Here is a 14488-nt window from a genome sequence, read left to right as displayed (position 1 = left end):
AAACATTATAACTTACCCGAAAATTCGATTAATTTGATGATAGATCTTAATTAAGTTGATTAAAGTCGGATTCATTTATGAGATCTGCGCATGTGCAGTAGCCAGAGTGTGTAAGTGTGTGTCAGGGTGCAGTACCGCCATCCGACTACAGGACCGCTATAGAGCAGTGCGCCGACACACACTTACACACTCAATTCAGGTAAATGGTCAAGGTGGGGATCAGTGAAAAAAACTGCACTAGGCATATCAGCAACGCCCCCTGAGTCTTTTAAAGGCAAAACATGGTGGGGACCGGGCGATCGGTCCCCACTATGTTTTTGGTCCCCACTTTGTGAGTGTGCTATCATGCTGAGGTCCCCACCATGTAATAAAAACAAACACACACACACACACACACACACACACACACACACACACACACACACATACAAACACACAAAGCACATTTAATGCAAGCGCGTGCATTTAACTTTGCACTGTATTTGCAGGGCAAATGTGACAGTATACATGTTAATATCCACTGCTGTATGGATATCAGTTGTTAATGTATAAAATAAACCTGATTTAACGTCCACAAACCAGAATTGAAGTATATCTTTTTTTGTAACTGTACTGACATGCAGCTTTGGTGTTGAATTACAGTGATTTTACTATGTTGAACTTGCTTTATTACTAACATGCTGTCTTAAAAATGTTTCAAACTTGCAAAGCCCATTCTTGATCAGATTTGATGATAATTGATGATCACAAAATTATTTAATCCTGCTTCTGAATTTAATCCTGAATTTCTAACATTTTTCTTCATTCAAAAATATGTACAGTTGAAAAAACTACGTAAAACTATGTACGTTTTTAGTTGCATATTGCTATGCCTTGGTGATGTTTATTATTATTATTATTATTGTTATTATTATTATTATTATTATTATTGTTTTACCACAACTGATTAGATTAACCACAACTGGCGCAGAAAGGATGCAAAGGGCCTGGTGCACCTCATGTCGCCCTGATGACATAGCCCATGGCTTCCTCTATAGATATTTTAGAGTACATCATCAAATGCAAACAGTGTTGCGAGTGACTAACACCATGCTTGCAGTGAATAAACAGGACATCTTAGAAATAAAATAAGAAAGTAAGTCAACACAAAGTCCCAAAAAGTTTGTAATTTTAAAAGGCTTTATAAAAACATTTTACTACAAGCAGTTCAGAGCCAGAAAGACCAATAAAGTCTAGGGGAGAATGAGCACATTTGAGCATATTTGTCAGAGCTGTAACAAAAACCATTTTGCCTATTGACACGAATTTCACAACACTTAGTCAACATGGTCTGACTATGATCCGAGTAAAATTTGGTGATATTACGGCAAACCGTCTAGGAGTTTGCAAATTTTTTATTTTTTTTTTAACAAAATCAACATGGTGGACAGAAACTTTACCCAAGTATATTTAGATAAAGATAAATTGACGGTCAATTTTGTGCAATATGAATCTTCTGAATCTTACAGGGCATACACAAATTTACTTGGCAAAAGCCAGCCTTTCTCAGCTTACATTTGATATGAAAGAAAACCCGTTAAACACTGCATGCAGCTCAGCTTGCAACTGCTGCACTGTGTCTGCATCCAGACCGCTTAAATGGCTGCCGTTCATTAAAATTGGTCGGACATTACCATAAGGCTTGGCTAGACCTAGTTGAAAACGATGAAAATAAAGAATGCCAACACAGCGACATTAAAAGCTTGTGTTTTGCTTTGGGTGTAATTATGCAAGTATGACACGTCTTTAGGACTACAAAATTGCTCAATAGATGCACTACAGATTTTGGCTGAAGCAACTTCTTAAACTCACTTGGAGCTTTGAGGAGCCCTTGATGGTGTTTCTGTGGCGCCATCTGCCGTCCATATATTTGCTGGTAACATTTAACACCGAAAATAGGCGTACATGTCAATCTCTAATACATCTTCACTTGTTGTATATAATATAAATGTATCCAACATATACAGTAGTATTAGCATAATAATTATATATGACGTCAACATAATTAACCATAATTTTCTTATAGCTTAGGATGTGTAATATTAATGTTTTTGTTTTTTTTTTGTTTTTTTTTGCAATATCAGTGCACTGCAATTTTTGTGAGGTAATATATTCCACCAATAACATCATTAGTGAAGCAAAATGAATCAGATGGGGTTACCATAACCATGTTATTTTTATTTTTTGTTTGTTTTGTTTTTATTTGTAGTGTAATGGTTACTCTAATTCTTTGTCTGCGCTATACCAACGTTGACCATATTTCGACTGTTTTAAATAATGACTGTTAAAGTCATTTAAATATTGACTGTTTTAAGTAATGGTGTACACACACAGCATTGTTGGTTTACAAAAAATCAAACAAACATAATCCTATTGCACTTTTTGCACAGTTGACTTTGGCTTTTGTAAATAACTAGAAAGTGTTAAATGAGAATCTAAAATATTTTATGGCATACTTCAAAAAAATTATGTTTTAAATAAATTGGTCTTACACTTAATATTTTCAGATTTTCATATATATGTATAAATTCTGGTACTTTTACGATAAACCGATGTATTAACCATTTGGGAGAGCCTGATATTTTAGAAATTATGGTATGTGTTGAAAAAGAATTAATTGAGTGTGTTAACTAACATAAGGGGTTAAGAAATGCAATCATTTTTTCCTTGGGGCAGTTAAATGGTTAAGTAATTGTGTTAATAAGTAAGTTTACTATGTTTTAACCTTTTTTCTTAAAAAAAAAAAAAAAAAAACTTTCTTTTAAAGGGATATTTCATCCAAAAAATTACAACATTTCTCATCATTCATTCAATCGTGGCATACCAAGTTACTACTTTCTGTTGAACACAAAAAAAGTTTTATAAAAAGGCTGGAAACCACCAACTATTAACTTATGTTGTACAGTATAGTACGGTATAGGGGAAAAAAAGGAAGTCAACATCAACCAGTTTTTTTTAAACCTTCTTTAAAAATATTTTCTTTTGAAATGAACAGAAGAAACTGCAACAGATTTGGAACAAATGAAGACATGATGACAGAATTTTAATGTTGGGGATTTTTTAATCAACAAAAAATATTACATGTAGTCATATAATAAATTACAGTAGAGCAACGCTGGACTTTCCTCCCTCCAGTCATTTTTTTTTTTTTTTTTTACTTTTTCCCCATTACAATAAATGTCAGGTGAACACTAAATGCTTCCTGGTCTTGAAACACTTGGCCAGTAAACCTTTACAGCACACTGAAGACATTAGTATGTGCTCTGCCCTTCCATTTCCTTTACTCAACACCTTCTTATTTAATTGAGCCATTGTGTACGTGCCTCATCTGTGACTCAACAGCACTCTCTCTCTCTCTCTCTCTCTCTCTCTCTCTCTCTCTCTCTCTCTCTCTCTCTCTTCAGGGAATGCTGGACTTCCTGATGGCACTGAAACTGGGCGGCACCACAGATGTGTGTCACACTACAAATATTACTTCCCTAAGAGCCCACGCTTAAATACACCTGTTCAGGAGCTGCTCTGATATTCACGAGCAATCACTTCTAGAAAGCAAATTGAGTTCTTGACTTATTTCTGTTTGTTTTGTGTGCAGTGGTAAGTGTCAGTCATTGTATTAGTGTACAGGGCTTTCCTTTCATGGTTTTATTGACTAACAAGAACCTGCATAGCTGGTCTCACTTGTATTTGTAACAGCTGTTATTCTTACATTCATTAGTGACTGAAGAATAATGTTTTATCAGTACAGCTTGATGATGATTTATTAACCTCTTTTTGAATTTGTGTAGCGTTATAAAAATAATGTTTGATTATTTGTGTTTTGCTCTAGAGCCATGCTGTATATCGAGTTGATCCGCCTGTGGGATGAGGCCGTAAAGGCAATAGACATTCGGGACTGGCAGGGAGCTCTCAGTAAACTCAACCAGATCACGGATCATAACTGTCGCACTATGTTTGTGGTTGCGTCCACTCACATCGCCCTGGGTCAAGTGGATTTGGCCATTAAGGTACAAGCTACACGAACTGTCATAGAATTGTTTGATATCAATGACACTAAACAGTTATCTGTTTGTTTGTTGGTAAACTGCATTTGTGTTATTCAGGGGGTTTTAGACTTTAAGATGCAAGACCACCATCTTAAATTTTAAAAGGCAGTTTACATGTATAAAGACCTAGTTTTTAGTGTAAAATGTATCATTTAAGTTGATAAATGGGTGTAAATTTTAAGTTGGATTTTTATTTATTTTGTTTGTTTATTTTTTTGTTCTGTTTTACTGTTATTCTATAACGTTTTACTACATTTCTGTTACATTGAATTATTTATTTCATCAGTTGTTGTATTTTTTTTTCATTTTTTTTTTATTATTTATTTCACTTGTTTATTTAATTAAAGGGGTAGTTCATCCAAAACTGAACTCAAATGTTCTCTCAAATTCTCCCCCTGTACTTGTTCCAAACCTGTTTGAGTTTCTTTCTTTTGTCAAACACAAAAGAAGATATTTTGTAGCATGTTGGAAACCAGTTGCTATTGACTTCTGTGGTGTTTGTTTTTTCTACTATGCAAGTTAATGGTTACAAGTTTTCAGGTTTTTTCAAAATATGCGTAACAGTATAAAGCAACTAAAAAAGGTTTGGAACCACGTGAGTAAATGTTTCTTCTTGTGTAAACTCTCCCTTGAAAGTTTTTTTAACCACTTTATTTTGAACTGTCAACTTATCATTATATTTTTGCTAGATTAAAAAGTTAAACAAGTACAATTTTTTGGAAAAATCCAACATAGTAACACAATCAGAAATTATTTGAGTTAATTTTCACTTTTAATTTCAAAGTATAAAAATAATTTGGGGGTAAAAAATTATTATCTCAAAAATACAATTAAAAGTACTTATAAAATTAAAATGAACTAATCATTTACTCAGGCTCTGTATGGATTTTATTCTTTGTTTAACCACAGAAGATATTTTGGTATACCAAAGTGTTCATTAATATAAGTTACTGCCATGGGAGAAAAAATACTGTTTGATTAACAACATACTTAAAAGTATTTGTTCAACAGAAGAAAGAAAATCGTAAAGGTTTGGAACAGTTCAACCTAGGCTCATTCTGATTACGTACCCTTATTGTTGAAGAAAGCAAAAATACAAATACATCCAAGGAGGTACCTTTGTTTTTTGAAGTTTTTGTTTCGGCGACTCTGCCAGAGGCCTGTGTGTGTGCTTTTTCAGATGTTGTATTTCTCCCACGAGTGTCATTCACGCCTGCTGTTTTCACTTAAATCCACCAGAGGCCGTTGTTGACTTACTGACTGACCAATCAACTGATATCCCTACCCTGCCCCTTACCTTAACCCAACCAATAGTATTTTTAAAAGCACTGATTGACCCACCTACCCACTTCCCTAAACCCAACCACAGTGTTTTAAAAAGCAATCCAGAAAAAGGAAAGCCCTCGCCTGATTTTTACAACATTTTTAGATTTACCATTTTCTCACCTTGTTATTTACTTGTTTATTTTACTTTTTGGCTTCTGTTAATGCCTCACCTGCTTTCTGAAACAAACCCTGCCGTCGCGGTCAACTCCGCCTTGCATCTCAAGTCCACCGATGTACGTGTCAAGCTACCAGACAAACTGGTAACAGTTGAAATTTGGAAGTACGCTGTTAAGCAAGAAAAGGAACGATGTCATACCGCCCTGTAGCATTCGTTTTAAAGAAGAAATGCAGCCACACGTAGCTCTGGCCACATAATTTGTGATCTCCAGAAACGTATATACAGTAGGGCTGTACGTATTCAGAATGAGCTTATGTTGGAACAATTAGATGGTGACTAAAAGACGTTGACAAAAGGACAGCATTTTTTTTTTTGCAGTGATTTATTTTTAAAAAGCTGATTTTGTGTTTTGAATTCTTTTTAAATGAAGAATGTTTGTTTCATATTAATGGTAACAGTTTTTCCCCCAGTAAGTGATGAAAATATAGAAACATAGTCAGGAGAACATTTATAAAAGGAAAGAAAATACACTAACTACTTAGGCCTACAAAGAGAAAAGAACGAGCAATAATGGTGGTTAGTTTACGATATTGTAATATGCATAATAATTGATTTTAAAATTATGAGTACTTGCATGAGATAATGATATATCATTGTTATACAAATTACAATTTAATAGGACTATGACAATTGTAAAAACTAGAAAAACTGTAGAAAAATAAAATGTGTCAAACAAAAAGTGGAATTTTATGTGCCTGACAATGTCAAATTATGTTTTTCAGGCTCTCGACCGAGTAATCGCCAAGGACTCATGCCTTGCTGTGGGATTTTTTCAGCGGTCTGCCGTTCATATGATGGCAAACAGGTGAGATTTCTCTGTTTTTCCACTGTAGCTTTCTATGTGTGAGTCGGCTATCGTGCTTGATGCAACACAAACATTGACCTCTTTTGTATAAAGCTGATGTTCTGGACAGCTGATTCACTTTCATCTGACACTGCCTCTTTGTTCTCTTGCTCTCTCACTGTCTCGGTCTCTTTCTCTTTCTGTCTCTGTCATTTTTTCTAATGCCAGGCTTGAGGAGGCATTGTCTGATTGTATTTGGGCTCAGAAATACATGAGGGAAAACCCTGTCATTGACTACAAGCAGCTGGGTCTTCGCTATAAACTCTACAGCTGGCAGGTCAGAGCATAAGTGTACTTCTGTCAAGAGTATATGAGATAAAACATGATGTTTTTTTTTTTTTACTCTTTATTTAAATTTTTCATTGAAAAAAAAAAAACCTTTACACATATAGTACCACCTAAATACTTCCAAGAGAACTTTGATATATGCTCAGTTTCTTGTAAGTACTCACAGTGAATGTAGCTTACTACAAAAAGGAACTCAAAACCCTACCTTGCACCCCACCTATCTAACATCGATCAAAATATTTATGGAAGGTTCATATAAATTAAATAATAGGCATTGATGAATTACATTTTCAATCATAATATGGAATTTTTTAAATTAGATTTTTTTATACATTTAAAATTGGAGCAAGGTGTACATGGACAATGAAACCAAGATTATTGTAAAATAAATAATGAAATTAATTAATTAATTAATTACCACAATAGTCTTGTAAAAAAATCTAGCAGTACAGTCTATCTGCAAAAATAATATGAATGGTTCCCAAATCTTGTTGAATATGGACAATTTTGTAACTGTGTAACATATGTAACAGGGGCCAGCTAGCGAAGTGCTATGCAAGTAAACCTCACTTCTAAAAGTGTTAGAACAACAGACTCTAATGCAAAGAACTGCCTGTTCGACCCCAGCTCAGACCAGGTTGGGTGCAGTAGAACCAGTGGGTTACACTTGGGGGCTCATCCGGGAAGGCAGATAGGTTTAGGGGGATGAGTGTAACGGAGGCGAGCTAGCAAAGTGCTTTGCAGGTAAACCTCACTCCTCTGACCTCTAAAGATGCTCTAGCGACAGACACTAGAGGCCATGGTTTTTAGTGTCCTTGTTAGGGTAACCCACTCCCATGCTAAGAACCGCCGGTTCATTCACTGCATAGACTGGGTTGGGTGCAGTATGACCAGTGGGTTACACATGGGGGCTCGTCCTGGATGGGAGTAAGGTTTAGGGGGGTGAGTGTAACAGAGTCCAGCTAGCGAAGTGCTATGCAGGTAAACCTCACTCCTCTGACTTCTAAAGTTGCTCTAGCGACAGAGACTAGAAGCCATGGTTTTTAGCCTCGGGTCCCATGCAAAGAATTGCCGGTTCGATCATAGCTCAGATTGGGTTGGGTGCAGTATGACCAGTGGGTTACACATATTTCCAAGTGTTTTTCTTTATTAATTGTGAGTGTTTTTACACTGAACATTTCCGATTTGCATTTTAAAGGAGATCAGAGAATTAACATTCTTTTTAATGAAAAAAGCTCAAGACTAATATTGTTTGTGTATTCATTCTTTATTATGTTAAAGAATGTTTTATGTTATATTTAATTTAATTTTTTTATTTGTGTATTCATACACACACAGTTGAAGTCAAAATTATTAGCCCCACTGTAAATGTTTATTTCTATTATTATTTTATTAAACACTGAAAGAATATTTTTTCAACAAGTTGGTTTCAGGGGCGGATTTGATGATTTGGGGGCCATATACATACATATACACACCGTATGTGACTGGCGACTGGTGTCGCTAAAATCTCTATGTTTGTGAACAACAGCCGAAAAATAATAAATGGTCCATTAAAATTATTATATTTAAAACAAAGGAGAAGCTGATCGGCTTGACTGTACCAGGGAAATACCTCACGCTCGCGTTGCTGAAATATTTGCCATCAGTATGCAGAGGAATGATCTGGTCTCAATGCTGCAGGTGGGAGAGACAGCTGTGTGGCACTGTGCCCCCTTTGAGTACTCTGAGGCAGGGAAGAGAAAAACTGCATCGCCTGCAGCTCGTTGCGAAAAGTAACGTTAGGAACAGTACAGCATGGACATGTAAGAATCTTTAAAAATCTCCAGTAACACATAAACATTTGCTAAGGTGGTCTGAAAAGTTGCAAAGTTGGCAACACTGGCTGGCAGTTTCTTTGATCGAAGTGCTCACACCTCGCGCGTATGCAGAATGAATGGAATGTTCCATTATTTATGGGTGCCCCTGGTTTTGAAAATAAGTAATATCGTTAAAATCTTAATTGTTATGAACAGATTTTACAACATATGATAATGTATAAAAGAGCAATATGATTAATATTGGCTTCTTGGCATTGGTTAGGGTCCCCTAATTCCCTGGGGCCCTAAGTGGCTGCTTACCCTTCTTATTGATTAAGTCCACCCTGATTGGTTTGGTTTGTTTTGTTGCAAAATAAATGTTGTATCCAAAATATTTCAAGCTGCTTTTATTCCAGAAAAAATAAAATAAATAATACTTCCTTTAGAAGAAAAAATATAGAAAATTGTGTAAAAATGTAATTGCTATGTTAAACAGCACTTAGGAAATATTTGAAAAAGAATATAGTGAATTCTTTTTACGTGATCTATAAAAAATTACTTCAATCTTTTAACACTTGCAATCCTTTTTCTTAAAAAAAAAAAAACCTGTCTGACCTTCTAACAATGAATTTAGTGTGCATGTTTTAGCACACAACTTTCCTGACTTGCAATTTATTAAAAGTCAGGAAATTGTTGACATTTCCAATGGAGCCTTGTGTCAGCTCTGCCATCAAACCTGAACGTCGGTGGAGTTCACCTGCGCTGATAGTCATCACAAGGCCTCTTTGAGGGCTGAGTGAAAAAGCTCATGGTTATGCAATGTCAAATGCCAAAGTGAAAGAAGATAAGACATATCCAGCATTCCTCGGTTGCCTGGTTAAACCTGAGCAAGCGAATCAACCTTGTATTCCTCAAAAGCGTGTTTGCTGAAAAATTGAGTATGTCTACTTGAGAGGTATTATAGAATTACTTTATAAGGTCAGTGCAGTATTTGATATGCAAAATCTGCACCACTTGCTCATGATTAGTTATGTTGAATGTCTACTACTGGTATGGTTTACATGATGTGCTGGAAGATTAATAGAGATACAGCCTCATTACTCTCGAGCAGGCGGATAGAATAGAGGTTTGTGTTCAAGGACATTATTTATTTTGAAAAGTTTCAAGAATGTTGTAATATTTATAAAATGAACTTTAGCAAATATTTGTATGCATTTAAAAGGTTTTGCGTTATATTTATGTTTTTTAATCTAGTGTCATTCTGATGGAGGCTGTATGTAAATGTAAAAAAAGTACAAAAAAATTGCTGATATTTTTGAATATTTAAAAAATGTAAAATAATAAAATGTTTTTTTTTTTCTGTAACTCATCCTTGTGAGATAAAGCCTATTTTATTACATAAAAATGCTAGTGGGGTGGCGCAGTTTGTCTGTGGTTAGCGATGTCGCCTTACAGCAAGAAGATCCGTGGTTCGAGCCTTGGCTGGATCAGTTGTTGTTACTGTGTGGAGTTTTCAAGTTCTCCCCATGTTCAAGTGGGTTTCCTTCAGGTGCTCCGGTTTCCCCCACTAGTTTAAAGACATGCGGTACAGGTGAAGTGGGTAAGTTAAATTATCCATAGTGTATGTGTGTAAATGAGAGTGTGGTGTTTCCCAGTGATGGGTTGCAGCTGGAAGGGCATCTGCTGCGTAAAACATATGCTGGCCACTGTGGCGAGGCGAGATTAATAAAGGGACTAAGCCGAATAGAAAATGAATGAATGAATAAAAAATGCTAGTAATTTTAAATTGATATTTTCATGCAAGCTATGCTGACATCTTAATCACACTTTACTATAAAATTCCATTAGTTAATGTTAGTTAATGTATTTATTACATGAACACTGTAACGTACAGAATTTATTAATCATGTCATTTACAAACACATTTTGTTTGGTTTAAAGTACATCCAGGAGGCTGTTATCGCAGAATAAAGCCCCACAGCCTCAAACATTGTAATATTTTATAAAACTTATTTATTCTTTCGTTAAACGCAAAGCTGTCAGAAATAGAAACAGCTCATGGAATAAGATGGCGCTAAACAGTCGGCATGACAGTCAAGCCAATCTAAATGTGGATGTACACTATATGGATTTGAATATATGCACTTGTTTAATGGTTGTTATTTGGCAACAATATATTTTTGATTGACCAATTAGAATCGACTGTCTGAGACAGCCGTGTATTAACTTTAGTTATTTTTTTAGTTTTTTTGCTCTCTAATCCGAGCCATTTGATTATCTACCGATACGGAAACCCGATCCAATACTTCTATAATACATAAAAAAGAATAAAGAAGAGCGAAGAAACAGATCCAGCATGTTCCTTATTTTTTATTTAATTCACCTTATTTTAACATTCAACAACTCCGCTAACAAACCGAGCACTTCTGTGAGGTAGCTTGAACAATCAAATAATAAATAACATCAATTCTTCAGTTTGCTATGGCAATGTTGTCGTCATCAATTTTACAGTACTTCCAGACTGCAGACATACTCGCACTTTCAGCTTCAAGCTGCTTCCTTGTTCTATTTTGCCAGCATTTAACCAATAGTGTCTATGCAACAAAGTGATGTCATGCCGCACGATTACCGATCACGTGATGAGATCTGGACATCCCTACAACTAACAATTAACTATGGTTAACACTAAGGGCCCTGTCATACCCCCGGCGCAATGCGGCACGAAGCGCGGCGCAATTGTTGTTTGCTAGTTTCAGCTTGGCGCAAGAATCATTTTGACATTTTGCACCATGCTGTTTAAATTGCAAATGCATTTGCGCTCATATGTGCACCCGTAGACGTTCTGGTCTAAAAAAAGGAGGCATGTTGAGGCGCATTGCTGGCGGGTTGCTATTTTAGGGAACTCAATAGTCTGTTCAATAGACCAGATCAGAGCTTTTTCAGTTTATTCATAACAATTTGCTTTTGTATAATGTTATTATTAGTTGTAGTATTATTTATTATATCCATATTTTTATTTGTTTTATTAAAAACAAGCTTAGATTTGCCCATCTCTCAGGTTTAGGACCATATGGGGTGCAGCATGTGTATTTAGATAGAACTCAGTTGTTTGACCACACTTCGTTATTATTAGTTTGCTAAAAATTAGAACTGAATTTAGCAATAGTTTTGAAACAAATCTTTGCGCTTAACAAATAAAATTAATTATTTATAGGCTAATTGATGTCAGTGGGTACAACACCTTTCCCTATCCATGAGAGTGAAAGTGAAAGTAAACAATGAGGAGGCTCATCTCTCATTCTCTCGCTGTAGATGCTCTCTTTAACTGTTTTATTGCTAGGGAAGTGCTCAGTTTTTCCACTTACAAAGTAAATAGCAAATGCGCTATGGCGCGATGCAACTGATTCTTAAAGGGAATGGGAGATGAGACTCTGATTGGTTTATTCTCAAAAAACACCCATAACTCATTAAGAAAATAAGCTCAACCCTGTTAGACCATGCGCCAAGGCGCAAAGCAGATTTTTCCGTCCTTAAAATAGCAAAAGTGGATTCTGACACGGCCTTAATGCATTTGTGTCCTGCTCTTTGCACTTTTGCGCATGAATCGTCAAAATAGATCCCGAAGTGTTAACAAAAACTAAAAATTAACAATTGTGTACTTTCACTAACATCAATAAATAAATTGTTTGTTCATGTTGTAAATTTGAGTAAAAAGTGTTAACTTTTTTTTTCTTCAGAATTTGTAGATAAAGTTCAACAGATCAACTATTAAATTATTTTAAAGATAAATAGTTTGTAATGTTATACAGCAAATTACACTTTTGATCTGTTAAATGTGTCCTTGCTGAAGAAAAGCTTACTGTTTTAATAAGAAAAAAAACTTACTGACCCTAAATTCATTAATATTATCTAAATCTTTATTGTTATGGCATGTAATGTGTTCAACTTTTGTTTACAGTGTATGTGTGTGTGCTTGTGTGTGTTTATTAGGTGCTTTATAATGCAGCAGCCGTTCACTCTAGACTGCAACAATGGGACAAAGCCAGGGACATTTTGCTGGCGGCCTCACAGGAGAGAGGAGCAGGCCGGAGCAACCTGATAGACACGGCCCTAGAGGCTATTTCTGTACGTTTTAGAAACCTTTTGATTGCATTTAAAAAAAATAAAGTATCACTGAACATTGAACTCACTTAATGATTCTGTCAATGGCATTTCAGAGGAAGGATGTTTTGGAGCCTCTTCTGCTTCCTGAGGGTGAAGTGTTTCGTCCTAGGAAACTTGAGGTGGACCAGCTAAAACCGAGGGACTTCTTGGGTGAAGCAAAGGTGATTCAAATCTTCACGCTGTATTGCAGTTTTAATGCCTGTTCAAGTGCGGAATTTGAATACTGGATAAATATAAATGTTCAAAACCAATTATTACAGACAATATACGATAAGAAAGGGAATGCACCAAGTAAAGGGGTCTCAATGTTTTGCCCTTCAGCTCTCTGCACTTTTGTCTTTTCCAATTACCTAAAGATATAAGTTATTATATATTATCTTCCTCTTTATTTTGTTTTCTTTTTCGTCAAATAAGTTTTTTTATTTGGTCGTTGAATAAACTTACAATATTCACAGATTCCAGGATTAGTTTTCTGAAATAACGTACATTTACAAAAACAAACAAAAACAAAAACAAACACTCCAAGCCCAGCCTGTGAGTATACAATACTGCAATAATCAAAACAACTCCCCAAAGCAATGTATTGTAACTGAAAAAGTTACAATAGATTGCTTTGGGGAGAAGAATTCCCCATGAAGGGACAAAAGAAAGGGCCCCATCCTCTGAAATTGTCCAATGTTGCCTTTTTAATATATATCTGGTTCATTCCAGGTGCAGAGTAGATATCAATTCTTCAAGCCATAGTTTGGCAGCTGGAGGATTAACATTTTCCAGTACAATAATGGCAGCTTTTTGTCTGTAATCAAACAATATGCAGGGAATTTCTGTTGTGCACTGCTCAATGAATATGTACTATCAGAATGTACTAATATAATAAGCATTGGGTCAGGATCTACGTGTTGATCAAGAACACCTGAAAGCACTTTAAAAACCTCATTCCAGAATTCCTGTATTTTACAACAGAATATAAAACTATGAGCTAAATCAGCATTTGCACTTATCACAAATGGGAGACATACTGAGGAAAATCTTATGTCATTTCTTTTTGGAGAAATGTAGCCTATAGGACCTTGAACTGGATGAGGCATAATCTAGCATTGATTGATTGTTTATCAAGCTATTCTACCAAATCTCTTTTGAAATTTCGATGCCAATCTCTCTTTCCCATTTTTCTCTGATCATCCTTGTAGCGGGGGCAGTAGCTGCAAATAACCTTTTATAAATTAGAGATAATTAATGTTTGTGTCCCCTGAACTATGTAAGACAATCATCAGCGGTTGAGAGCAGGACCTCCTCTTGGGAAACTTTATTATGTTTTCTTAAGCACATATCTAAACATCTTTAGAAACAAAGTGGATGTATTTGAGATGCAAAATGGAAATAATTCTTCTTAGCTTTCTTAGAAATTGAACAAAGGTAAGCAAGTTTAGTCTTTTAACAAGAACAAATATCTATCTATTGGGTATGAAGGTTATTTTTTTTGTTCAATTGAAGTTCATTTAAGCAAATATTTTGTTTGTTTATAAACTTGCTTCATTTTGATCATTTTTACTAAAAACAAGATTGCTTATCTCATGTAACTTCCTACATTTATGTATTTGAGTTTACAATAAAAAATGAAAAGCATAAAAATACTAAGAACAAACCTTTTCTTTTGCAGAAAGTACAGTAAAAGCTACTTCCATATTCTGAGATGTTTGAGTCATTCAAACCTTAAGCTTTTTATTAATACAATAACATATTGTGTTCTCAAGTTAATAATAAAATGTTCTTTGCATGAGTCAAAGGTCATAAATAGTTTTTAAAT

General features: G+C 35.2%; 2 protein-coding genes across 3 annotated transcripts in view; one reads left to right on the top strand and one right to left on the bottom strand.

Annotated features, from left to right (window-relative positions):
* The window catches only part of dpp7 (dipeptidyl-peptidase 7), a 29528-nt gene extending 29398 nt beyond the window's left edge, over window positions 1-130 (bottom strand). For both annotated transcript variants that reach the window (XR_012405862.1, XM_073950316.1), the window contains exon 1: window positions 17-130. Coding sequence is in view for 1 of the 2 variants with exons in the window: in XM_073950316.1 (XP_073806417.1) it covers window positions 17-75 (59 nt within the window). In the remaining variant the exon portion in view is untranslated. The remainder of the gene's footprint in view (window positions 1-16) is intronic.
* Window positions 131-3534: 3404 nt separating this feature from the next.
* noxa1 (NADPH oxidase activator 1) lies at window positions 3535-13178 on the top strand. The gene is given in 6 exon segments (NM_001030100.2): window positions 3535-3633; window positions 3866-4043; window positions 6309-6391; window positions 6599-6707; window positions 12508-12642; window positions 12735-13178. Coding segments are annotated over 5 exon segments (810 nt in total). The 5' UTR covers window positions 3535-3633; window positions 3866-3869; the 3' UTR covers window positions 13044-13178.
* The last annotated feature ends 1310 nt before the right edge of the window (window positions 13179-14488 follow it).

The sequence above is a fragment of the Danio rerio genome, chromosome 5 (assembly GCF_049306965.1).
Source record: "Danio rerio strain Tuebingen ecotype United States chromosome 5, GRCz12tu, whole genome shotgun sequence".
NCBI classification, from domain to species: domain Eukaryota; kingdom Metazoa; phylum Chordata; class Actinopteri; order Cypriniformes; family Danionidae; genus Danio; species Danio rerio.
The sequence above is the reverse complement of the archived record's forward strand: the minus strand, read 5'-3'. Positions and strand labels throughout refer to the sequence as shown.